At 36.7% G+C, this 24,598-nt stretch overlaps 2 protein-coding genes across 2 annotated transcripts; both read left to right on the top strand.

Moving 5' to 3' along the window:
- Positions 1-1,147: 1,147 nt before the first annotated feature.
- LOC144654933 (zinc metalloproteinase nas-15-like) lies at positions 1,148-9,700 on the top strand. The gene is made up of 8 exons (XM_078515168.1): positions 1,148-1,286; positions 2,634-2,807; positions 3,918-4,041; positions 5,268-5,359; positions 6,187-6,270; positions 7,228-7,364; positions 8,243-8,352; positions 9,584-9,700. The coding sequence occupies exons 1-7, from the start codon at positions 1,229-1,231 to the stop codon at positions 8,330-8,332; spliced, it is 759 nt and encodes a 252-aa protein (XP_078371294.1). The 5' UTR covers positions 1,148-1,228; the 3' UTR covers positions 8,333-8,352; positions 9,584-9,700.
- Positions 9,701-16,862: 7,162 nt separating this feature from the next.
- LOC144653790 (zinc metalloproteinase nas-15-like) lies at positions 16,863-24,598 on the top strand. Its single transcript, XM_078513891.1, has 8 exons — positions 16,863-16,943; positions 18,241-18,414; positions 19,344-19,467; positions 20,703-20,794; positions 21,613-21,696; positions 22,639-22,775; positions 23,159-23,268; positions 24,482-24,598. The coding sequence occupies exons 1-7, from the start codon at positions 16,886-16,888 to the stop codon at positions 23,246-23,248; spliced, it is 759 nt and encodes a 252-aa protein (XP_078370017.1). The 5' UTR covers positions 16,863-16,885; the 3' UTR covers positions 23,249-23,268; positions 24,482-24,598.

The following is a 24,598-nucleotide window of genomic DNA, read 5'->3' as shown; positions in this document are numbered from 1 at the left end:
ACAGAGAACAGCTTTGATAGCATTAATCTACAGGTTGAATTTTTATGTGGGATGTTTGGAGGTGGTGAGGGCAGGGGAAATATGCTGCGGTAAATAAGAATCTTATGACGTGGAGACTGCCTTTGAATTCACTCATACTATATTGCCATTTCAGTTTACTTCATATTTTGATTCATTTATTGCAATATCTTCAAACATTATCTGGATCCAATTTTTTATTCAAACTCTATTTCTAATTTTTGCTTCCTTGGCGAGATAAATTTTATTTATTTCTAAAGTTTATCTCTGCTTATAGTATTTGTCATGCTAGCACAAAATGTCAATCAATGCTGCACAATAAAAGATTATTACGTGATATCTATTGAAATTAATTTAATAGGATTTGTCACGGATTTTAACAGGTGTTTGAGAAGACAAAATTTATATTTGCGTCGTACGAAACCATAAAATTATGGTCAAAATTTATTAACAGTTGCTATATTAGAGCACTGAAACGCGCGTCTTTGGCGTCAAGCGTGTTTTTCCCTTTAGCTGTTCAATGTTTTTCGTAAGTAAAGTTGCCCAACACTATTTTAAGAATTGCTCAAACCAAAATCAGCGAAATCCCTGAGACCAAGCTCTTTTAATAACACCCGATTGCGTAATGCCATGTGGTGCGAAGCCCGGGAGGGGGGGGGGGGGGGAGCTCCCATATGAAAGGGACGGGGATGCTCGTCGTCTCACTTAGCGGTATAAATTTTGGACTTTGGGTCTCGCTTAGGGTGTTTTGGGCAAAATGGCAAAATTTTTAGCCGTCAGGGTCTCTTTTAGGGATGCACACGAAGAAATATACAAATATAAATTTTCTTTTCAGAATTATGGTATCTTTTGGGGGTCTAAAATAGCTTGAGCCACGCCCAGATTGGTCTCTTTTAGAGGTTCTTTTAAAAATTTCAGATGAGCATCACCGTCCCTTTAATATGGGAGTCCCCCCAGGGGTGCGAAATTAGTTTGCTATTTGTCGCCTTTCACCTGTAGCATGTATTTGAACAAAATTTTCAGATCACTTCCCACGGCTAGTCCAATTTACTGATTGTGTTTAGACAAGAATCAAACACCTCAAACATACTTAAAACAGAAAAAAACAAAGTTTCGATACCTTTTCCAGGTGAGTAAACAATTGTGGTCCATAAATTCTCAGCCATTTCGCCGTTTTCGTCACACTGCTTCGGCACCGTGAAGAAGCAGCATGGAGTGGCTATACGTTCTTGTTCTGTGCGGAGTGGCGCTCGCCCAAAGTCCTGAAGGTAAGCAGTCTTCTTTTGCAGGTTTTAAAGGGCAAACCTTTGGATTTAATGCAAATGGAACTTATCAATTTATAGTTACACCCATCAACTTTATATATAGAATTATTTTATAGTTCAATATATGATAAATTAGTAGGAATTGGAAAGGCCTTTGTTAAACCAGATATAGCGCGGTCATCTAATACAATCGCAACGCTTACTCGAAAGCAGTCATTCTTTTTGTTGAAAACATACACAAGTTACCATATTTAATCGTTTCAGTAGTCATTTTCGACTAGAGCTGCTTTTCAGGCTAGTGTCAACGAAACTTTGGTAGTTCGCAAAATAAAAATTAAAAAAAGGGAAGAGGCTGAAGGAAAGTACTGGCTTCCTGAAAAAACAATAGGGTTTCAGAGGAACCGGCGGGCAGCCAATTACATCTTGACATCCTAACCAGTCGGCAATGTGGTTAGTTTAGTGGAAAGTAGATAAAAAAAGAGTTCAGCTTAGGCTCGGGATCAAACTTATCTGACAAAGATAGTGATCTGATAGTCTGTACTGTACAGGAGAACCAGAGTCAACTGATCATATTTTCATTGAACACTGTCAATTCACTTAGAACTTCATTGATGTATGCAATTTTGCATTGGTTTAAAAAAACATTGGTTGTAAATTCGCTTCAGCCGCAATCGGGTGCTTTAGTAAAAAAAGAGATATAAATTGACACAACTATTTTATTTATGTTTTAACGTCATGAATGGAAGAGGGTCAAATGCAAAAAGACACTTCTCGGATTTCACAGTTAAACTAACTTTAACGAGGCTCCATGTATTTTTTTGCCTCTGGGTGAGTGGTTTTGAAAATAAAAATTCGCTTGGAAGCTAGTATTTGAGATTCGTCAAACTACAACATAATAATGAAATATCGACTTTTTGACACAACTCTTCTATTTTTCCAGTTTTCTAAGGCAAAAGTCGTATATTTCAATGCTCCATAACCATTTGGGATTGAGTTTCAATCAATCAATCAATCAATCAAACTTTATTTGTATTACTTTCCGTAAAAAAAAGTGTATTAATTTTCGTAAATTCCAATAAGGGGGATCCAAGATGGCGGATCTCGTGACGTTATGGCTGGATTACCAACAAAGTCAGTCAGTCAGTCAGTCAGTCAGTCAGTCAGTCAGTCAGTCAGTCAGTCAGTCAGTCAGTCAGTCAGCCAGTCAGCCAGACAGACAGACAGACAGACAGACTGGCAGGCGCGCAAGCAGGAAGGCAGACCAGCAGGCAGGCAGGGCTGGCGGGCAGTTGTTCGTAGGTTATTTTGTTGATACCTGCATTGATTGATTTTTTTTATGTTTGACTCAAGAAAATGTCGGTGTTAATAACCCGAATTTGTATGAGGGAGACATAATCCTAAACGCTGAACAGCGCATGGCGGTTGCGATGGGACTGGACATAGATAATCCATTCGGAAGAGGTGTACGTAAAGGCAGAAATTGGCCAAAAGGAGTAATGATTTATGCCATCCACCCCACTCTCAGTAAGTTTATAGAAGGTTTTTATTTTATTTTTTGTGGGGGAAAATAAAAAAAAAAAAAAAAAAAAAAAAAATTTAAAAATTATTATTTTAAACAAAAAATTTTTTTTTTTTTTTTAATTAAAAAAAAAAAAAAACCCGCAAAAACCCCACCCCCAAACCCCCCAACAGACTCCCCCATATTTTATCTACTACAACAGTAGCCATTAAGAATAACTAAATAGAAAACAGCTGCTACAAAAAATAGCATATGGACTATATATGGTTTGAAAACCTACTTCGCCACTTCTAAATAGGGGTGTGCTGTAGCAAACGAAACTTTAACTTAATACTGGTGTTTTTTTTCAAACCATGTGTAGTCCAAGTGAAATTTATGTTTGCATTCATTTCTTCTCAAATTGAAATGACCAAAGAACAAGAGCCATAAATACTTCTTTATTCAGTGAAACAACATGGAATCGCCCAAAATATAATGAGTAATAAGAGTTGTAAAAAATGCCCGCCTGATAGCCCAGATAACAATTAAGAGACATAATAACATGTACAAGACATTTAGGTAAGTTGATTCTATTGTCAAAATATCATTATATTTAGCTGTAAATTCAAAAGAGTTTTCTCCCATTCAAACCTTTATTAATACGAACTGTTGTAGCACAATAGCTTCATATAGAGTATTATGTTAATTATTTCAACTCCTTTCATCGTGAGCTTGGGCCGCCTTTGAAGGAGACTTAAAGTTCCTTAAATGCCAACTAAGGGGTTCAACGGCCTTTAAAACATTTAATTGAAAGGTTAAAGTTGGATTACCAACTTATGTAATACCTTTGATTTTCCGTAAATCTCTATTTTCATGCTGGGTCGTTCGCATACGTTTTCCTGCGCTTCACGCCAGTTACATGCAATTACTTTGAGTTTTTATTGGTTTAATGGACTGTCTGCGTCTTTTGTGATTTGCCAGAGTGATTAATTTGGTTTTGGTGTTACGACGCCCAAATGAAAGCTGCTCAACGATTAAACAGTTCATTGTTATTTCACGATTGATTGACGTTTCACATGCAAAGGTTGGGACTGAAGTGCATGCGCATTACTGTTCGGTTTTGTTGTGTTTTCCAGGGCGTAATCGTCGGGCTATGCGGGCCATTAGTCAAGGAATGCGAGAATGGACGAGAACATCTTGCGTCCGCTTCAAGCATAGGAGAAGGGAAAGAGCGTTTGCATACTTCGTACCTGGCTCAGGGTAAGCAACATCTTAGAAGTCTTAAAAAAATATTATTTCTGTTTGATATGTTACTGACAATGCGCTAAAATGCCTAGATTTGCTTTTAGTGTAAAGGTTTTGACAGTCGATGAACGTTCAGGCTACACGTTTCGAGAGTGAGGGGCACAGAATGTATCTTTCTATAAATATAAATAAAAAAGGGTAGCAATACGCAGGTGACCAGTAGAAGGTGTAGACCCCGCTAAAGCCATTATTATTAAAGCAATTATTATTATTATTATTATTATTATTATTATTATTATTATTATTATTATTATTATTATTTTTTCTAAATGCTTTTATTAAATTATCAGAACTAGTCTAGTCAAATTTAATTTTTTAACTACAAATTATCTGTAAGCCAAACATTCATTGGATGTTTTTATTAGTTATTATATGGCCGTGTCTCAAAGGGACTGGGAACTACCAAATTCAATAATTTGATGGCTGAGATCGATATTGACTGCAGTTTGGACCTTCTAGACCGGCATGTAGATCGACGACATTTGCTGTGAGAAAGTTACAAACAAAAAGTACAAAAGCAATGACTTCTCATTGATGAAAACACTGAAAGGAAGAGCCAAATTTAAAAAGCTGGAGGATCATGAACAAAAAGTGAAGAGAACGAGAAAAATTTGGCAAATTATGATTCAGCTTCAATGTCATCAAAATATTAGCTGAAGACGATATTGCAAAAGATTGCAAGGCCAGAAGGAACGCAACACGACTGCTGAAAGCGACTTTAACGCCTGTAAAAATATCCTTTCAGTCAATGAAAGAGGCTAGAGAAATCAAAAACATATAGGTCGGTGATTTCGACCTCATCTTGTCCATTTTTTTTTACCGCAATTTGCAAGCAAAACTTCTGCGAGTACGAGCCTGCTATGTAAACAATTTTGAGACTTTTTGCTTGGCCATATGAAGAAACCGAGCCTTAACACTCAGTCGGATTCAATTCGAGCGAAAGTATTTATTTAGGCTTTCAACAGACAATGCACTCATAACCAGTGTTTGTCACCTCACTGGAATGAACATGAACATGAACACTGAACAGTTATTATTTTAATCATATGATAAACATCTTATTAATCAAGTTTAGTCCGTCTGTGTGAGAAAATCTTAAGCTCGGTCAAGATTCTCCCATGTAGACCTCCTGCTAGACTATTAAGACCAGAAAATATGTCATGATTATATTTCTACATTAGGTGTTCATCACATGTGGGAAGGCAAGGGAATCGTCAACATATCACACTTGCACCAGGATGTTGGACCAAGGGAATTGCAGCTCATGAAATTGGTTAGTGTTACGGTTGATTTAATGAACTTGTTTTTTCCCTTGCAAATTACTTTTCAATCCTAGTATGTTTTAAAGAACAGCTTCTTTGTAAGCTCATAGATTAAGAACACTTATAAGGAAAAATCGAGCATTGAGTAACAGAAGTTGAAAAATCGATTATTTCCCCCATTTTTGGTTAAAAGGGTTGAAATATCTCATGTTTATAGACAGAGCCCAAACTTCCCTTACGAAAACGAAAATTGTGGGGTTAAAGTTTTGCAAATCTGGGACTCCCTTCACGCATACCTAACCTGAAAAACATATATATATCTTCCGAAAACAGACTTCACTGGATTTCTAAGCAAAATCTTGATTTGGTTGGAAGAAGCTCAAAAAACGATTAATTTCTTTTTTTTTGTCCATATATAGCTATAAGGTTGGAAACAAACCTGATGTAGTTTGTTTCCGCCGAAAGCCCTTTAATTAGAATTTCTTTAATTTCTTTAATTTCTTTAATTCGGTTTTCGAGGTCCGAGTCACAAATTTGCCAAATTTCAATCCCGTAGACAGCTGTCATGAACACTCCTTGCGCTTGCTTACAAAACTGCACGGGAAAATTTGGACAATTTTCTATCAACAGAAAACCTCTTTTCCTGTTCACTAGAATTTGATTTCACGGCAGTTTAGCAAAACTTTGGAATCAAGGAGTAATAATTACAATTTTCAATTCTCGTTTTAACACACATGTACATATCCATCTAAAACATACCTAGGAGTTGGCTTGGGTTGTTGAAAGCAACCTCTTTACCAATGACCATCGTTCTTTAGACCCGACTTCTTTTCTTCAGGTCACGCTTTAGGCTTCTACCACGAGCAGTCTCGTCCTGACAGGGACAGATACGTCAGAATCCTGTGGCATAACATCCGTAATAGTAAGTAAAACAACCGCATTGCTTTGGGTGATTCAGGCTTTCTAAGTTTCTTATTTTTCTTAGTTTTATAAATAAGTGTACTTTTTTCGTTATTGTTAACATCCATAATGCCAAGTTAAACAGTCGTAATCGATTCGTTCATTTTAGAAGTAAGATGTTAGCAGTCGTATTCGATTCGTTCAAGGAGGCGCAAAACAGTTCCCAGTACTTTCCAGCTCTCATACTTTGATGAGTCAGTGCTACAAACATTTATCAGTTACCACTACAAAATTGGTATGAAACAAATGCCCAATCATTGACAATCAAATTTTGGTTATTTTCTTGTCGTCACTGGTAACCATAGCAACGGGGTAACCAGTTAAAACACCCTTAATTTTCTCTTTTAGTTCTTATAACGCAAAAAACAAGTCCGGTGACCCCCATTTTTTACTATTGAATAATGATCAGCACGTTAAGATACAACTTTTTGTACAGTGAAAAAAAATCTCTGGAGCAGTTTCAGAGCCACCTTAATTTTTTTCGAAAATGCCGTTACTATGGTAACCAGTGACGACATGAAAACGACCACAACTTGTTCAGCAATGATTTGGTATTTGTTTAATACCATTTTTGTAGTGGTATCTGATAAATGTTTGTAGCACTTACCCATCAAAGTATGAGAGCTGGAAGAACTGAAAACCGTTGCGAGCCTCTTTAAGTAAAGCTCAATTCAATTTGAAATCAATTTCGAGTTTTTAAAGTTGCCTCACAGCGACTGTACTATAAATAATCACGAAATCAATATTTCAATCTCTTTCGGAAAAAAATCACGTGATTTTGTAGACTACCAAGCCACTGTACACCAATGGTTGATAGTGAACGATAGCTCAGCTAATCATATTGTAAAATTTGCTTTAATATACCAGTAGAATCTACTAACTGCAGTTATATTGTTTCTCCAACTCGTTGAATGTCTAGATGCAAAGCACAATTTCCAAAAAGCTGGCGATATTAACTCCCTTAACTCCCCGTATGATTACTGGAGTGTGATGCATTACGGAACCAAGTTTTTCAGCAAGAACGGGAAACCTACAATCCTTCCAAGGCGAAGAGGGGTAGGTTTCACTTTTTACAGAACTATCGATAGGAGTAAAGCGTTTTGTGTGTCTTAAATCTGATGAAATGCAATCAAATTTCTAGAAACCCCTTATATATATATATATCAGATATATCAGGCGCTTAATTGATTCGAACATTGATTTGATAATTAATTTTGACATGGAAAAATGAAATTGTGTTTTCATTACTGAGTTTCAGCCCCTCAAAGAAATCAAATTTTACTTCCGGCCCAGTGTGTGCGCAAAGTTAGGTCCTGGGGCAAGTCGAGCCGTTACGTCAAAACAAGAATGCTTTTCGCGTAGTTACCCTGTCTTCCTCTTTTGTGCTAATGTTTTGTTTATAGACAAAATTAAGATGAAGTTATATGCGAGGAATGACAAAATTTCAGTTAATTGATGGTTTTTGACCCAACCGAAAATAAAATTTACACTCTTGAATGGCTAAAACGCGGTAAAGGGAAAACGCATTCGATTTTGTCTTTGATTGTTCAAAGCAGGATCGGATGTAGATAGGATCAAACAAATAAAAAGGACTTTTTTCTTTTAAATTGCTTAATGCTTTCTGTGCTTATTTAGTCGCAATCTTCGTACATTTTCATAAATTTTCAACTGAATGTTTCATATTTAGCCCAGTGTATCACTTAGTAGAGCTCATTGTGCAGGTTTTTGAGTGGCGGGAAAATGCCACCTATATTTTATGGTTTTAGCCACCTTTTACAGCAAAGGATCTTTTCACAACAAAAAAAAATGTTAACATATTCGCATGAGTTCCAAAGGCCGCTAAGCCAATAAAACGCTAGAAATAAATTAACGTATGCTCCAGTTTTTAGCAATTTCAAATATCGATTCGCGTAATGTTTGTCTTGCTTTGACAGGCTAAAATTGGTAATCGGAAGTATGTAAGCAAGCAAGATGGAATACAGATGCACAGAAAGTACCATAGAGAATGTCGCAAACGAGGTTGATAAAACTACCTAAGTCTGAGGTAACGTCTGCGTCTACCAATTTATTGTTTTATTTGGTTCTGTTCTATTGAATGCATGTAACCCTTTAGAAATAGTCCATTTTAAAATTGCCTGCCAAGTGACCTGGCCTTTGAATGTTAGTGAGGCTGGAGGTGACCTTGCATTGATACAAACCTCTCTGCTTTTTCATGTAAATGCAAACTAGTTTGCATCAAAACAGCATGATTAACACAACAAAAGCAGTGAGGTCTGTATCAACACAAGGTCACCTCCAGCCTCACTTTCATTCAAAGGCCACGTCACTAGCAGAAAACTGTAAAATGGACTATTGAACCGGACAGATCGAGCTTTTGCGAAACTTGACAGTTATCTGGTTGTCCTTGAGCGAGGAAAAGTAGTTGTTCCGGTGAAAAATCAAATGGTACGGTCCTTTTCGAAAAAAAAAAATTGAACACTGTCAGAGGTAGTTCTCTTTTCTCGTAATTACTGGAAAGCTCAGAATATTCAGTACTGTTAAGAAACATTTGCTTTTTCGCACTATCACCATTTAGCATAATACGTGGCCGTTCCGATAGGAAATGAAAATGAAACGGCCCTTTCTACTGGAAAGTTTTCAAATGGTACACAATCGCCCAACTGTTGCGTTTGCAAAAATCGAAAGTGCTTCTTTTCTTCTGATGAGTTCATCAATGAGCGGAATGTGAAAGTCGATTTGTCAACTTAAATATTTCCTCTGGTTTACGCGACATTGAATGTGTTTAAAAGGTTCCAGCTCGGTCAAATAACATGTGAGACTCAATATGACGTAGTAAAACAAAGGTGGTTATAATATGGAAAATTTCACAGGCTCGTTGACCGGGGTAAACCTTTTAAAATGTTTTTTTTTTTTTTTTTTTTTTTTTTTTCCAAGAGATTTACTCTTTGTGACGGCGAAACCAAAACGGGGTGGATTTCAGCGAGACCAATTCTCACATACTCACATACAGCTGCCCTAGCCTGACTGGCTTTAATTTGTGTCACATGATACCGTGCGAACAAGTATGAATGAAAACTAACAATTTGTGATTATATCGACATAAAGATTTAAGTTTTGCTCGGCGACATAAGATTTGCTCGGCGTTAAATGCAAACGAACAATAATAATTGAACTAATAATTCATTACGTTAACTGTGAATATGAAAGAATGAATGCGCATGCTAAAATCTGTGATGACTTCTTGGGACTAAACTGCTTGTATTTAATTCTTGCAGGAGATATTCATCTGGAAATCAAACATTGAAGTGGTTTAAAATTTAGAAAAAAATAGAGTTAAAAAGAATAAATGTAAACCACTTAGTATAGCAAAATAAAAGCATTATAAACTGTCAGTTTGTGTCTGTTATGAATTTTTTAAGTTATGTAAAAATAATCCGGCACTAGGGCCCTCTTTTTATAGAAACCATCATGAAAAAAATATAATAGACATATGTCTTGTTCGCAAACATGGCTGAGTAATGGAACATAAACTTTAAAATGCGCTTTGCCGCATTACAAAGGACAGAAATGATGCCATTTAACACGCGGGAACTGTAAAATGTTTTTTTTTTTTTTTATATATATATATAAGGATCAACAAAGCAATTTTCTCCATAAGTTAAGAAGTAAAGAAAGGCAAGAAATTGAATTTGACTGACCAACTGTTGCATTTAATAAGTGTAAACACGTGTGGCCTGTGATAAGAAACTAAATTTTTGTTCGAACATTGATCGGCGCTTGCCTATTTTTGAAGTTGACTAACAGATTCAAATTTCAAATACGCTTCACTTGGCACGACTGTCAAGGACCATCGTGTTTTTTTTTTTGTCAAAAATTATCGTTGTGACGTTTTGGAAGAGGATAATTTTGCAAGTTTTAATTAACTAAACTTAATCATTAATTATGCATTAGAAAGATCTTAACAATTCGAACTGTGGGATATTTTGTGCTGGTTCTCGGGATTCCAGATTGAAAAATATCCTACTGTAATATATATGATGTGAGTGGAACTTTTAATTTTCTTCGACATTTATTAAGTTTTTAAAAAGAAAAAAATGCAACCCAGGCTATTAATAGTTCCACCCTGATATGTTTTATTTTAATTTACCACACTATGCTACCTTATTCTGTTAGTAAGTGAAATTTTGGCCAAGAGAAAATTTGTGGAGGACAGAAAACTGACTGCGAACAAAGCTATTTAAATCCATCATTGCTGTTCGTAGTATATCAAACATTCATTTCTCATTTTAATAAAATGATGAGAAAGCTAGGCAGCAACTGCCAACCTGAAATAATGTTTTCTTTTCTGTGATAGACAACAATTAAATTAGTGCAAAGCTAGAATACGGCGGTAAAAGTTCCAAAACCTAAGCCTAATGTCGTGACCCTATTTCTTCCTTGTCGGCCGTACTTACTTTTTTAACGGGAGCCCCTCTTGATCACTGTGCGGAGCACGATGGCTAGGTTTAATAGTTAGAGCTCTAGACTTTAAATAAAGCGGTCCGGATTCGTTGTGTTGTGTTTAGGGGTAGACACTTTTTTCCAAACTGCCTCTCTTAGACAAGGTGAAAATTGGGTACTGGTAAAGTAAATGCTGGTGATGACCTTTGCGATGGACCAGCATTCGTACCGGAGAATAAAAATACTCTTAGTCACTCTATTCAATTGAGGCTGATGACCGAAAGCCGGCCTGATGTGCCACTGGGATCAAAAATTGTCATTGTTACACGAATTATTAAAGGTAATTGTAACAGCGCAGATATTTAATGACTGGTAATAACCAGAAGGAAACAGAATCAAGCCTCTATTGTTCTTCAAACCCCTTCTTTGATGTGAATTTTTGTAAAAGACGGCTGATGTAAAAAGATATGTTCAAACTTGTATAACAAGCGTAGACAAATATCAAACGAATTTGCAAGCGACAGACGATGGGGAAAAAGGGGGAAAAGCTAATAAAACTGCGTTTTGTTCAAATACCGATCAAAGCTAAACAAACGTCACGGAATTTGAATTATGCAATGTTTTATTGAAACTGCGTTATATACATAAACGTATGAAGTTTTGATTATTCTGGATTTTTTTTAATGTTATTTGAATTTATCTAGTTGTTTAGGCTTTAAAGAATGTGAGCTGCAAATCAAATTATTTGCTCTTTAAAAGACGAATGAAATAAGGGAAACTAAACTCACGTTAAAAGACGAATGAAAAGAAGAAACTAAACATGGACCGTGATATAGTGCGATCAATACTAGACTTCTCGGTGGCTTTTTTTTTCACCTCGTTCACAACAGAAACGTTTAACTTCTTCTTTGGTTGCCATGGCAAAAAATAATAATAAATATAAGAACCGCCCCGATTGGCTTTTAAGTACTAGCATACAAGATCTTATTGGGCTTATATGGCGTTAGCAAGGTATTTTTTACAAGAGCTATATAAAAGAACCCTGAACTAGTTGATAATTTCCTACAAACCTTGCTGATTAACAAAGTAGTTTTACGCCATAGCGTACACTGTTGAGTTATGGATGTACGCGAGAGGTTGCTTAAGAAGCGTAAGAGTCTAGCTTCTTGAGTGCTTAGCAAGCCGCCCTAGTACATCCATAACTAAAAAGTGTACGCTATGGCGTTTACCATTTGTTTCACAGCACAACTTTTAGGGGATTTATTACAGTTTCTTTGAGGTAAAAGTAAGCGTTCTTATTAAAACAAATGCGTGTAGTGCTCGCGTAAACGCTGACGAAAACTAGAAAGAAAAAAACAAACAAACAAACTTTTGAAATAATTCAGACGTGCCTTATGCCTAAACGTCTTTCAGTATTATGGAGAGATGGATTTTCTTATGAAGGTCGAAAAAAAATATGTAAGTTATGAAGTTTTCGTGGTAACGGTGCTTCTTTTCTGTTGGTTATCCTATTTTAGTGCATTTTATTTAATTTATGCAAATAAGTTCAAGAAGGGAGTCTGCAGTAGGATTAGGCAGTACGTAATAATTCCGGGATCCTTTTGGGTGAAATAAAAAAGGCAATAACTCGTTCATAGCCTTAAACCTAAGAATCGACATATATGATGATTCACAGGCAAATACCAATTTAAGCATCGGCTAATCAGGAGGACCAAATCGAATCAAATGAATGATAGTCGCTAATGTTATAAACAGGAATTAAAAAGAATTGGATTGCAAATTGTGCTAATGTTACATAAGAAAATGATTTAAACCGAAGTGACTAAAGTACTATGACGGGAATAATGTGAGAACCATTAATAATATAATAATATATGTTTATAGTGGTCATGCACTTAGCTTCATATCTCAATGAGATAGCTAGTTTACAGGCATGCCACTGAAACAGAGGAAACAAATAACTTTAAATGAACATAACAAGGTTAATAATCCCAACTGGCAGGAGGCAGACCAGTTGGCTATATACAAAGCGTGGTCGAGGATTTAAACTCGGGAAAACCGAGAAACAAATCCAGCTATCCATACCTGTTTGAAATATTTTGTTCCACAGCTTTCCGCCCTAGCGTCATCACCATTCACCTACCCAGCCCACCCATTGAAATTCAATATGTAGGCCTATGGTCTCATGGTCATGGCCATCTGTTACAAACTTTATTGATATCTTAAAACCCGGATCAACTGAAGCAATAAAGTAAAAACCCGAGAGTAAGAACCTAACATTTCGGAACCTGCTAGGCTTAATTTTGCAAATTAGAATCCTTTTCGTAAGAACCTATTTGGCCAAAAATTTAAAAAATAGGTTCAGTTTTCTAAAATTGATTAAAAATGTTTACTTTTGGGAAAATAAGTTTGGACATGACATTACTGTTATACATGTGAACACATTGGATAATAGTGTTTAAAGCTGTAATAGTCAATGTAGAAACTAATTGTTTCCGCAGTGCTGGCTTCATCAGTAGTAAAAAAGTGCCAAATGCCGTTGCTCACGTATACAAAAGAAAGGATGGAAATTCAAATTAATAGAATTTTAAAACTCGCGCGGGTAAAACTCGCATACGAGTCCAAAGTCTTGGTTTAGCCCGCTCGGTGCCAGGGTCTTGTAATCGAGGATGAATCGAATTTTTTCACGCCTTCTCTTTGTTTGGTCAGCCAGGTTTGCTCTGATCACAGCGACCATCATGTCGTTCAGGTTGTGGCCTGGTTTTGTAAAATGCTTAGGTTCCGGCAGCTCAACCCTTTTCCGTATGACATCCAAACGGTGCTCTCTGAAGCGATCTCCAAGCCGACGGCCTGTCTCTCTAATGTAGACAATCCCGGGGCATTTTCGGCTCGAAATGCAATAAATAAGTTGACTTGTGCATGTGGTGCACGTATAATGTCCTGAGATATTGATTTGTCAATTGTAAGCTCTTATTCCTTCACGGAAGTTTACAAAAGGACACGTTCGGCAGTCACGTCGGTTGCATTTGAAAGTACAGACTTGAAGCTGGGGATCTGAGGGCAGACTAGAATGTACTAATTTATCTTTGAGATTTTTTGCACGTCGTAAGGCCTTTAGCGGCGGCTTGTTGTAAATGGCGCTCGTGCTTTGGCCATCGCGTAAGATTGAAACGTTCCGCGGTATGATGGGATGATACGTGATGACCAGAGGTGGGTGGTCGACGGCTTTTTTTTTTATTCCCTGCGGTGGATACAAGCAGATCTTTTCTTCGTTTTGCTTCCGCTCGTACGCGTGCTCTTGTTATTAGGTCTTGTGGATAGCCATGTGCCGCAAAATGCGTTTCCATGTTAACTGTCTCGTGGTGAAAATTATCATCGTCACTGCAGATCTTTCGCAGCCGTAGGAACTGACTATACGGAATCGATGATTTGCACTTGGATCGGGATGCGATGATCTAAAGTGTCCTATCAGTGTCCTTGTAGTAAACTGATGTTGCTATGAAGTTGTCACGTGGAATCATGTAGGCGTCCAGGAACGGGAGTTTGTCGATCGAGACAGACCACGTGTAGTCAATCTTGGCTAATCCAGAAAAATAAGGTTATTAATCGAGGGTTTTTAAAGAAGTTATGACAGCGGGATATTAAAGCCGGTTGATTCACTTCTTATCTGTGAAAGTTGTCTAGAATTGTTTGAAAACTTCGAGCGTTGGAAAATCTAAATTTTCAACTTAAACACGTTCGTTTGACCGTTATTACCTGTACTGTTTCTCTTCAATATCCTCTCGAAGACAAATGCTTCATCAACTGTGAAATTTGGCTTTTTTTATATAACAAAGTGAACTACGAACAACTTACACCCGAAAGTCCGGTTTTTGGAATCATTATTAACGACCGTTTTCCTAGCGGTGCCCGCCGTTTTGAACAAACGGCGCCAGCAGATTTCTTTTATATTAAAACTCACCCAGAAAGAATGAATTTGCAAATATTCATGTATAGTGCGGAATATTAAATAAACCTCGTGGTAACCCCCCATATCTACAATACCCAAAACGTCTCCTGCCTTGTTAAACACAACCGACCGAATAAGAAATATGAGAAATGTTATACTCACAACGGAACCCTTATTCCGGCAATAGTTACATTCGAAGTCATCTACTGAAAGATGGACGACATTTTATGACATACAGTCTCAAGCGAAAATGCCGCTATCCTAAATACGAGCTTCTGAATTCAGCTAATTTTTGTATTAACGTGAGTTAAAATGTGCCAGACGTCCCTCCCTTATGCGTAGCTTCGCTTATTTGGCTTTGAAAGTCGATTAAAGTGACTTTTATTTTTAAAAGATAAAGTAAAATCTCATCTTAATGCCTAGTTGTTCCCTCATTTTTTCCAGATTGAATTTGGCGATTAGGGCCTTCAATGTTAATCGTTTTTAGAGAAACCTTTGACGACTCTTAAGAAAGAAAGCAGCGACTGAAGCAGTCTGGAAACGAGTTGTAATGGTGGTGCAGCCGCGTTTTTTGGCGCGAAGCAATACAATTATTTTTTAATTGTTCAGCTATACATACATACATACATACTTTATTTAACGTGGAAAAAAGTATCCATATAATTTGGAATAAATTTTTTTGGCAAAAGGCAAAGTTTGAGAAAAATCTCAGTGCATTTTCTATTTCAGTCAAATGACCGTTAAAGGAACAGAACACGTCCAAACGGTGAAATGAACAATCTTCGTAAAGATTAATTTTAACTATCACTCGATGATCTCGACCAATACTGAGCAGCCTTATCAGTAAACGTCAACCTGAAATAATATTTCGTTTTAAAAAATGAGTCCTTTAATCCAGTTATGTACATATCAATAACCAGAGAAACATTCGAGTAAAAAACAGACAGGCTACCGCTACTAACAGAGAACAGCTTTGATAGCATTAATCTACAGGTTGAATTTTTATGTGGGATGTTTGGAGGTGGTGAGGGCAGGGGAAATATGCTGCGGTAAATAAGAATCTTATGACGTGGAGACTGCCTTTAAATTCACTCAAACTATATTGCCATTTCAGTTTACTTCATATTTTTGATTCATTTATTGCAATATCTTCAAACATTATCTGGATCCAATTTTTATTCAAACTCTATTTCTAATTTTTGCTTCCTTGGCGAGATAAATTTTATTTATTTCTAAAGTTTATCTCTGCTTATAGTATTTGTCATGCTAGCACAAAATGTCAATCAATGCTGCACAATAAAAGATTATTGCGTGATATCTATTGAAATTAATTTAATAGGATTTGTCACGGATTTTAACAGGTGTTTGAGAAGACAAAATTTATATTTGCGTCGTACGAAACCATAAAATTATTGTCAAAATTTATTAACAGTTGCTATATTAGAGCACTGAAACGCGCGTCTTTGGCGTCAGGCGTGTTTTTCCCTTTAGCTGTTCAATATTTTTCGTAAGTAAAGTTGCCCAACACTATTTTAAGAATTGCTCAGACCAAAATCAGCGAAATCCCTGAGACCAAGCTCTTTTAATAACACCTGATTGCGTAATGCCATGTGGTGCGAAGCCCGGGAGAGGGGGGGGGGGGGAGCTCCCATATGAAAGGGACGGGGATGCTCGTCGTCTCACTTAGCGGTATAAATTTTGGACTTTGGGTCTCGCTTAGGGTGTTTTGGGCAAAATGGCACAATTTTTAGCCGTCAGGGTCTCTTTTAGGGATGCACACGAAGAAATATACAAATATAAATTTTCTTTTCAGAATTATGGTATCTTTTGGGGGTCTAAAATAGCTTGAGCCACGCCCAGATTGGTCTCTTTTAGAGGTTCTTTTAAAAATTTCAGATGAGCATCCCCGTCCCTTTAATATGGGAGTCCCCCCAGGGGTGCGAAATTAGTTTGCTATTTGTCGCCTTTCACCTGTAGCATGTATTTGAACAAAATTTTCAGATCACTTCCCACGGCTAGTCCAATTTACTGATTGTGTTTAGACAAGAATCAAACACCTCAAACATACTTAAAACAGAAAAAAACAAAGTTTCGATACCTTTTCCAGGTGAGTTAACAATTGTGGTCCATAAATTCTCAGCCATTTCGCCGTTTTCGTCACACTGCTTCGGCACCGTAAAGAAGCAACATGGAGTGGCTATACCTTCTTGTTCTGTGCGGAGTGGCGCTCGCCCAAAGTCCTGAAGGTAAGCAGTTTTCTTTTGCAGGTTTTTAAGGGCAAACGTCGGATTTAATGCAAATGGAACTTATCAATTTATAGTTACACCCATCAACTTTATATATAGAATTATTTTATAGTTCAATATATGATAAATTAGTATGAATTGGAAAGGCCTTTGTTAAACCAGATATAGCGCGGTCATCTAATACAATCACAACGCTTAATCGAAAGCAGTCATTCTTTTTTTTGAAAACATACACAACTTACCATATTTAATCGTTTCAGTAGTCATTTCCGACTAGAGCTGCTTTTCAGGCTAGTGTCAACGAAACTCTGGTAGTTCGCAAAATAAAAATTAAAAAAAGGGAAGAGGCTGAAGGAAAGTACTGGCTTCCTGAAAAAACAATAGGGTTTCAGAGGAACCGGCGGGCAGCCAATTACATCTTGACATCCTAACCAGTTGGCAATGTGGTTAGTTTAGTGGAAAGTAGATAAAAAAAGAGTTCAGCTTAGGCTCGGGATCAAACTTATCTGAAAAAGATAGTGATCTGATAGTCTGTACTGTGCAGGAGAACCAGAGTCAACTGATCATATTTTCATTGAACACTGTCAATTCACTTAGAACTTCATTGATGTATGCAATTTTGCATTGGTTTAAAAAAACATTGGTTGTAAATTCGCTTCAGCCGCAATCGGGTGCTTTAGTAAAAAAAGAGATAGAAATTGACACAACTATTTTATTTATGTTTTAACGTCATGAATGGAAGAGGGTCAAATGCAGAAAGACACTTCTCGGATTTCACAATTACACTAACTTTAACGAGGCTCCATGTATTTTTTTGCCTCTGGGTGAGGGTTTTGAAAATAAAAATTCGCTTGCTATTTGAGATTCGTCAAACTACACCATAATAATGAAATATCGACTTTTTGACATAACTCTTTCATTTTTCCAGTTTTCTAAGGCAAAAGTCGTATATTTTAATGCTCCATAACCATTTGGGATTGAGTTTGTATTACTTTCCGTAAAAAACGTGTATTAATTTTCGTAAATTCCAATAAGGGGGATCCAAGATGGCGGATCTCATGACGTTATGGCTGGATTACCAACAAAGTCAGTCAGTCAGTCAGTCAGTCAGTCAGTCAGTCAGTCAGTCAGTCAGTCAGTCAGTCAGTCAGTCAGTCAGTCAGACAGACAGACAGACTGGCAGGCGCGCAAGCAGGAAGGCAGACAGACAGGCAGGCAGGCAGGGCTGGCGGGCAGTTGTTCGTAGGTTATTTTGTTGATACCTGCATTGATTGATTTTTTTTATGTTTGACTCAAGAAAATGTCGGTGTTAATAACCCGAATTTGTATGAGGGAGACATAATCCTAAACGCTGAACAGCGCATGGCGGTTGCGATGGGACTGGACATAGATAATCCATTCGGAAGAGGTGTACGTAGAGGCAGAAATTGGCCAAAAGGAGTGATGATTTATGCCATCCACCCCACTCTAAGTAAGTTTATAGAAGGTTAAAAAGTAACCATTAAGAAGAATTAAATACAAACTGCTGCTACAAAAATAGCATATGGACTATATATGGTTTGAAAACCTACTTCGCCACTTCTAAATAGGGGTGTGCTGTAGCAAACGAAACTTTAACTTAATACTGGTGTTTTTTTCAAACCATGTGTAGTCCAAGTGAAATTTATGTTTGCATTCATTTCTTCTCAAATTGAAATGACCAAAGAACAAGAGCCATAAATACTTCTTTATTCAGTGAAACAACATGGAATCGCCCAAAATATAATGAGTAATAAGAGTTGTAAAAAATGCCCGCCTGATAGCCCAGATAACAATTAAGAGACATAATAACATGTACAAGACATTTAGGTAAGTTGATTCTATTGTCAAAATATCATTATATTTAGCTGTAAATTTGAAAGAGTTTTCTCCCATTCAAACCTTTATTAATACGAACTGTTGTAGCACAATAGCTTCATATAGAGTATTATGTTAATTATTTCAACTCCTTTCATCGTGAGCTTGGGCCGCCTTTGAAGGAGACTTAAAGTTCCTTAAATGCCAACTAAGGGGTTCAACGGCCTTTAAAACATTTAATTGAAAGGTTAAAGTTGGATTACCAACTTATGTAATACCTTTGATTTTCCGTAAATCTCTATTTTCATGCTGGGTCGTTCGCATACGTTTTCCTGCGCTTCACGCCAGTTACATGCAATTACTTTGAGATTGGTTTAATGGACTGTCTGCGTCTTTTGTGATTTGCCAGAGTGATTAATTTGGTTTTGGTGTTACGACGCTCAAATGAAAGCTGCTCAACGATTAAACAGTTCATTGTTATTTCACGATTGATTGACGTTTCACATGCAAAGGTTGGGACTGAAGTGCATGCGCATTACTGTTCGGTTTTGTTGTGTTTTCCAGGGCGTAATCGTCGGGCTATGCGGGCCATTAGTCAAGGAATGCGAGAATGGACGAGAACATCTTGCGTCCGCTTCAAGCATAGGAGAAGGGAAAGAGCGTTTGCATACTTCGTACCTGGCTCAGGGTAAGCAACATCTTGGAAGTCTTAAAAAATATTATTTCTGTTTGATATGTTACTGACAGTGCGCTAAAATGCCTAGATTTGCTTTTAGTGTAAAGGTTTTGACAGTCGATGAACGTTCAGGCTACACGTTTCGAGAGTGAGGGGCACAGAATGTATCTTTCTATAAATATAAATAAAAAAGTGTAGCAATACGCAGGTGACCAGTGGAAGGTGTAGACCCCGCTAAAGCCATTATTATTAAAGCAATTATTATTATTATTATTATTATTATTATTATAATTATTATTATTATTATTATTATTATTATTATTATTATTTTCTAAATGCATTTATTAAATTATCAGAACTAGTCTAGTCAAATTTAATTTTTTAACTACAAATTATCTGTAAGCCAAACATTCATTGGATGTTTTTATTAGTTATTATATGGCCGTGTCTCAAAGGGACTGGGAACTACCAAATTCAATAATTTGATGGCTGAGATCGATATTGACTGCAGTTTGGACCTTCTAGACCGGCATGTAGGCCGACGACATTTGCTGTGAGAAAGTTACAAACAAAAAGTACAAAAGCAATGACTTCTCATTGATGAAAACAATGAAAGGAAGAGCCAAATTTAAAAAGCTTGAGGATCATGAACAAAAAGTGAAGAGAACGAGAAAAATTTGGCAAATTATGATTCAGCTTCAATGTCATCAAAATATTAGCTGAAGACGATATTGCAAAAGATTGCAAGGCCAGAAGGAACGCAACACGACTGCTGAAAGCGACTTTAACGCCTGTAAAAATATCCTTTCAGTCAATGAAAGAGGCTAGAGAAATCAAAAACATATAGGTCGGTGATTTCGACCTCATCTTGTCCATTTTTTTTTACCGCAATTTGCAAGCAAAACTTCTGCGAGTACGAGCCTGCTATGTAAACAATTTTGAGACTTTTTGCTTGGCCATATGAAGAAACCGAGCCTTAACACTCAGTCGGATTCAATTCGAGCGAAAGTATTTATTTAGGCTTTCAACAGACAATGCACTCATAACCAGTGTTTGTCACCTCACTGGAATGAACATGAACATGAACACTGAACAGTTATTATTTTAATCATATGATAAACATCTTATTAATCAAGTTTAGTCCGACTGTGTGAGAAAATCTTAATCTCGGTCAAGATTCTCCCATGTAGACCTCCTGCTAGACTATTAAGACCAGAAAATATGTCATGATTATATTTCTACATTAGGTGTTCATCACATGTGGGAAGGCAAGGGAATCGTCAACATATCACACTTGCACCAGGATGTTGGACCAAGGGAATTGCAGCTCATGAAATTGGTTAGTGTTACGGTTGATTTAATAAACTTGTTTTTTCCCTTGCGAATTACTTTTCAATCCTAGTATGTTTTAAAGAACAGCTTCTTTGTAAGCTCATAGATTAAGAACACTTATAAGGAAAAACCGAGCATTGAGTAACAGAAGTTGAAAAATCGATTATTTCCCCCATTTTTGGTTAAAAGGGTTGAAATATCTCATGTTTATAGACAGAGCCCAAACTTCCCTTACGAAAACGAAAATTGTGGGGTTAAAGTTTTGCAAATCTGGGACTCCCTTCACGCATACCTAAACTGAAAAAAATATATATATCTTCCGAAAACAGACTACACTGGATTTCTAAGCAAAATCTTGATTTGTTTGGAAGAAGCTCAAAAAACGATTAATTTCTTTTTTTTTTGTCCATATATAGCTATAAGGTTGGAAACAAACCTGATGTAGTTTGTTTCCGCCGAAAGCCCTTTAATTAGAATTTCTTTAATTTCTTTAATTCGGTTTTCGAGGTCCGAGTCACAAATTTGCCAAATTTCAATCCCGTAGACAGCTGTCATGAACACTCCTTGCGCTTGCTTACAAAACTGCACGGGAAAATTTGGACAATTTTCTATCAACAGAAAACCTCTTTTCCTGTTCATGAGAATTTGATTTCACGGCAGTTTAGCAAAACTTTGGAATCAAGGAGTAATAATTACAATTTTCAATTCTCGTTTTAACACACATGTACATATCCATCTAAAACATACCTAGGAGTTGGTTGGGTTGTTGAAAGCAACCTCTTTACCAATGACCATCGTTCTTTAGACCCGACTTCTTTTCTTCAGGTCACGCTTTAGGCTTCTACCACGAGCAGTCTCGTCCTGACAGGGACAGATACGTCAGAATCCTGTGGCATAACATCCGTAATAGTAAGTAAAACAACCGCATTGCTTTGGGTGATTCAGGCTTTCTAAGTTTCTTATTTTTCTTAGTTTTATAAATAAGTGTACTTTTTTCGTTATTGTAAACATCCATAATGCCAAGTTAAACAGTCGTATTCGATTCGTTCATTTTAGAAGTAAGATGTTAGCAGTCGTATTCGATTCGTTCAAGGAGGCGCAAAACAGTTCCCAGTACTTTCCAGCTCTCATACTTTGATGAGTCAGTGCTACAAACATTTATCAGTTACCACTACAAAATTGGTATGAAACAAATGCCCAATCATTGACAAACAAATTTTGGTTATTTTCTTGTCGTCACTGGTAACCATAGCAACGGGGTAACCAGTTAAAACACCCTTAATTTTCTCTTTTAGTTCTTAGTCCGGTGACCCCTATTTTTTACTATTGAATGATGATCAGCACGTTAAGATACAACTTTTTGTACAGTGAAAAAAAATCTCTGGAGCAGTTTCAGAGCCACCTTAATTTTTTTCGAAAATGCCGTTACTATGGTAACCAGTGACGACATGAAAACGACCACAACTTGTTCAGCAATGATTTGGTATTTGTTTGATACCATTTTTGTAGTGGTATCTGATAAATGTTTGTAGCACTTACCCATCAAAGTATGAGAGCTGGGAGAACTGAAAACCGTTGCGAGCCTCTTTAAGTAAAGCTCAATTCAATTTGAAATCAATTTCGAGTTTTTAAAGTTGCCTCACAGCGACTGTACTATAAATAATCACGAAATCAATATTTCAATCTCTTTCGGAGAAAAATCACGCGATTTTGTAGACTACCAAGCCACTGTACACCAATGGTTGATAGTGAACGATAGCTCAGCTAATCATATTTTAAAATTTGCTTTAATATACCAGTAGAATCTACTTACTGCAGTTATATTGTTTCTCCGACTCATTGAATGTCTAGATGCAAAGCACAATTTCCAAAAAGCTGGCGATATTAACTCCCTTAACTCCCCGTATGATTACTGGAGTGTGATGCATTACGGAACCAAGTTTTTCAGCAAGAACGGGAAACCTACAATCCTTCCAAGGCGAAGAGGGGTAGGTTTCACTTTTTACAGAACTATCGATAGGAGTAAAGCGTTGTGTGTGTCTTAAATCTGATGAAATGCAATCAAATTTCTAGAATATATATCAGATATATCAGGCGCTTAATTGATTCGAACATTGATTTGATAATTAATTTTGACATGGAAAAATGAAATTGTGTTTTCATTACTGAGTTTCAGCCCCTCAAAGAAATCAAATTTTATTTAGCCACCTTTTACAACAAAGGATCTTGTCACAACAAAAAAAATGTTAACATATTCGCATGAGTTCCAAAGGCCGCTAAGCCAATAAAACGCTAGAAATAAATTAACGTATGCTCCAGTTTTTAGCAATTTCAAATATCGATTCGCGTAATGTTTGTCTTGCTTTGACAGGCTAAAATTGGTAATCGGAAGTATGTAAGCAAGCAAGATGGAATACAGATGCACAGAAAGTACCATAGAGAATGTCGCAAACGAGGTTGATAAAACTACCTAAGTCTGAGGTAACGTCTGCGTCTACCAATTTATTGTTTTATTTGGTTCTGTTCTATTGAATGCATGTAACCCTTTAGAAATAGTCCAAGTGACCTGGCCTTTGAATGTTAGTGAGGCTGGAGGTGACCTTGCATTGATACAAACCTCTCTGCTTTTTCATGTAAATGCAAACTAGTTTGCATCAAAACAGCATGATTAACACAACAAAAGCAGTGAGGTCTGTATCAACACAAGGTCACCTCCAGCCTCACTTTCATTCAAAGGCCACGTCACTAGCAGAAAACTGTAAAATGGACTATTGAACCGGACAGATCGAGCTTTTGCGAAACTTGACAGTTATCTGGTTGTCCTTGAGCGAGGAAAAGTAGTTGTTCCGGTGAAAAATCAAATGGTACGGTCCTTTTCGAAAAAAAAAATTGAACACTTTCAGAGGTAGTTCTCTTTTCTCGTAATTACTGGAAAGCTCGGAATATTCAGTACTGTTAAGAAACATTTGCTTTTTCGCACTATCACCATTTAGCATAATACGTGGCCGTTCCGATAGGAAATGAAAATGAAACGGCCCTTTCTACTGGAAAGTTTTCAAATGGTACACAATCGCCCAACTGTTGCGTTTGCAAAAATCGAAAGTGCTTCTTTTCTTCTGATGAGTTCATCAAGGAGCGGAATGTGAAAGTCGATTTGTCAACTTAAATATTTCCTCTGGTTTACGCGACATTGAATGTGTTTAAAAGGTTCCAGCTCGGTCAAATAACATGTGAGACTCAATATGACGTAGTAAAACAAAGGTGGTTATAATATGGAAAATTTCACAGGCTCGTTGACCGGGGTAAACCTTTTAAAATGTTTTTTTTTTTTTTTTTTTTTTTTTTTTCCCAAGAGATTTGCTCTTTGTGACGGCGAAACCAAAACGGGGTGGATTTCAGCGAGACCAATTCTCACATACTCACATACAGCTGCCCTAGCCTGACTGGCTTTAATTTGTGTCACATGATACCGTGCGAACAAGTATGAATGAAAACTAACAATTTGTGATTATATCGACATAAAGATTTAAGTTTTGCTCGGCGACATAAGATTTGCTCGGCGTTAAATGCAAACGAACAATAATAATTGAACTAATAATTCAATACGCTAACTGTGAATATGAAAGAATGAATGCGCATGCTAAAATCTGTGATGACTTCTTGGGACTAAACTGCTTGTATTTAATTCTTGCAGGAGATATTCATCTGGAAATCAAACATTGAAGTGGTTTAAAATTTAGAAAAAAATAGAGTTAAAAAGAATAAATGTAAACCACTTAGTATAGCAAAATAAAAGCATTATAAACTGTCA

This window comes from Oculina patagonica, chromosome 5, assembly GCF_052425735.1.
Source record: "Oculina patagonica isolate OP01 chromosome 5, crgOcupat, whole genome shotgun sequence".
In the NCBI taxonomy this organism is placed as follows: domain Eukaryota; kingdom Metazoa; phylum Cnidaria; class Anthozoa; order Scleractinia; family Oculinidae; genus Oculina; species Oculina patagonica.
This window is presented reverse-complemented; position numbering and strand designations above follow the sequence as displayed.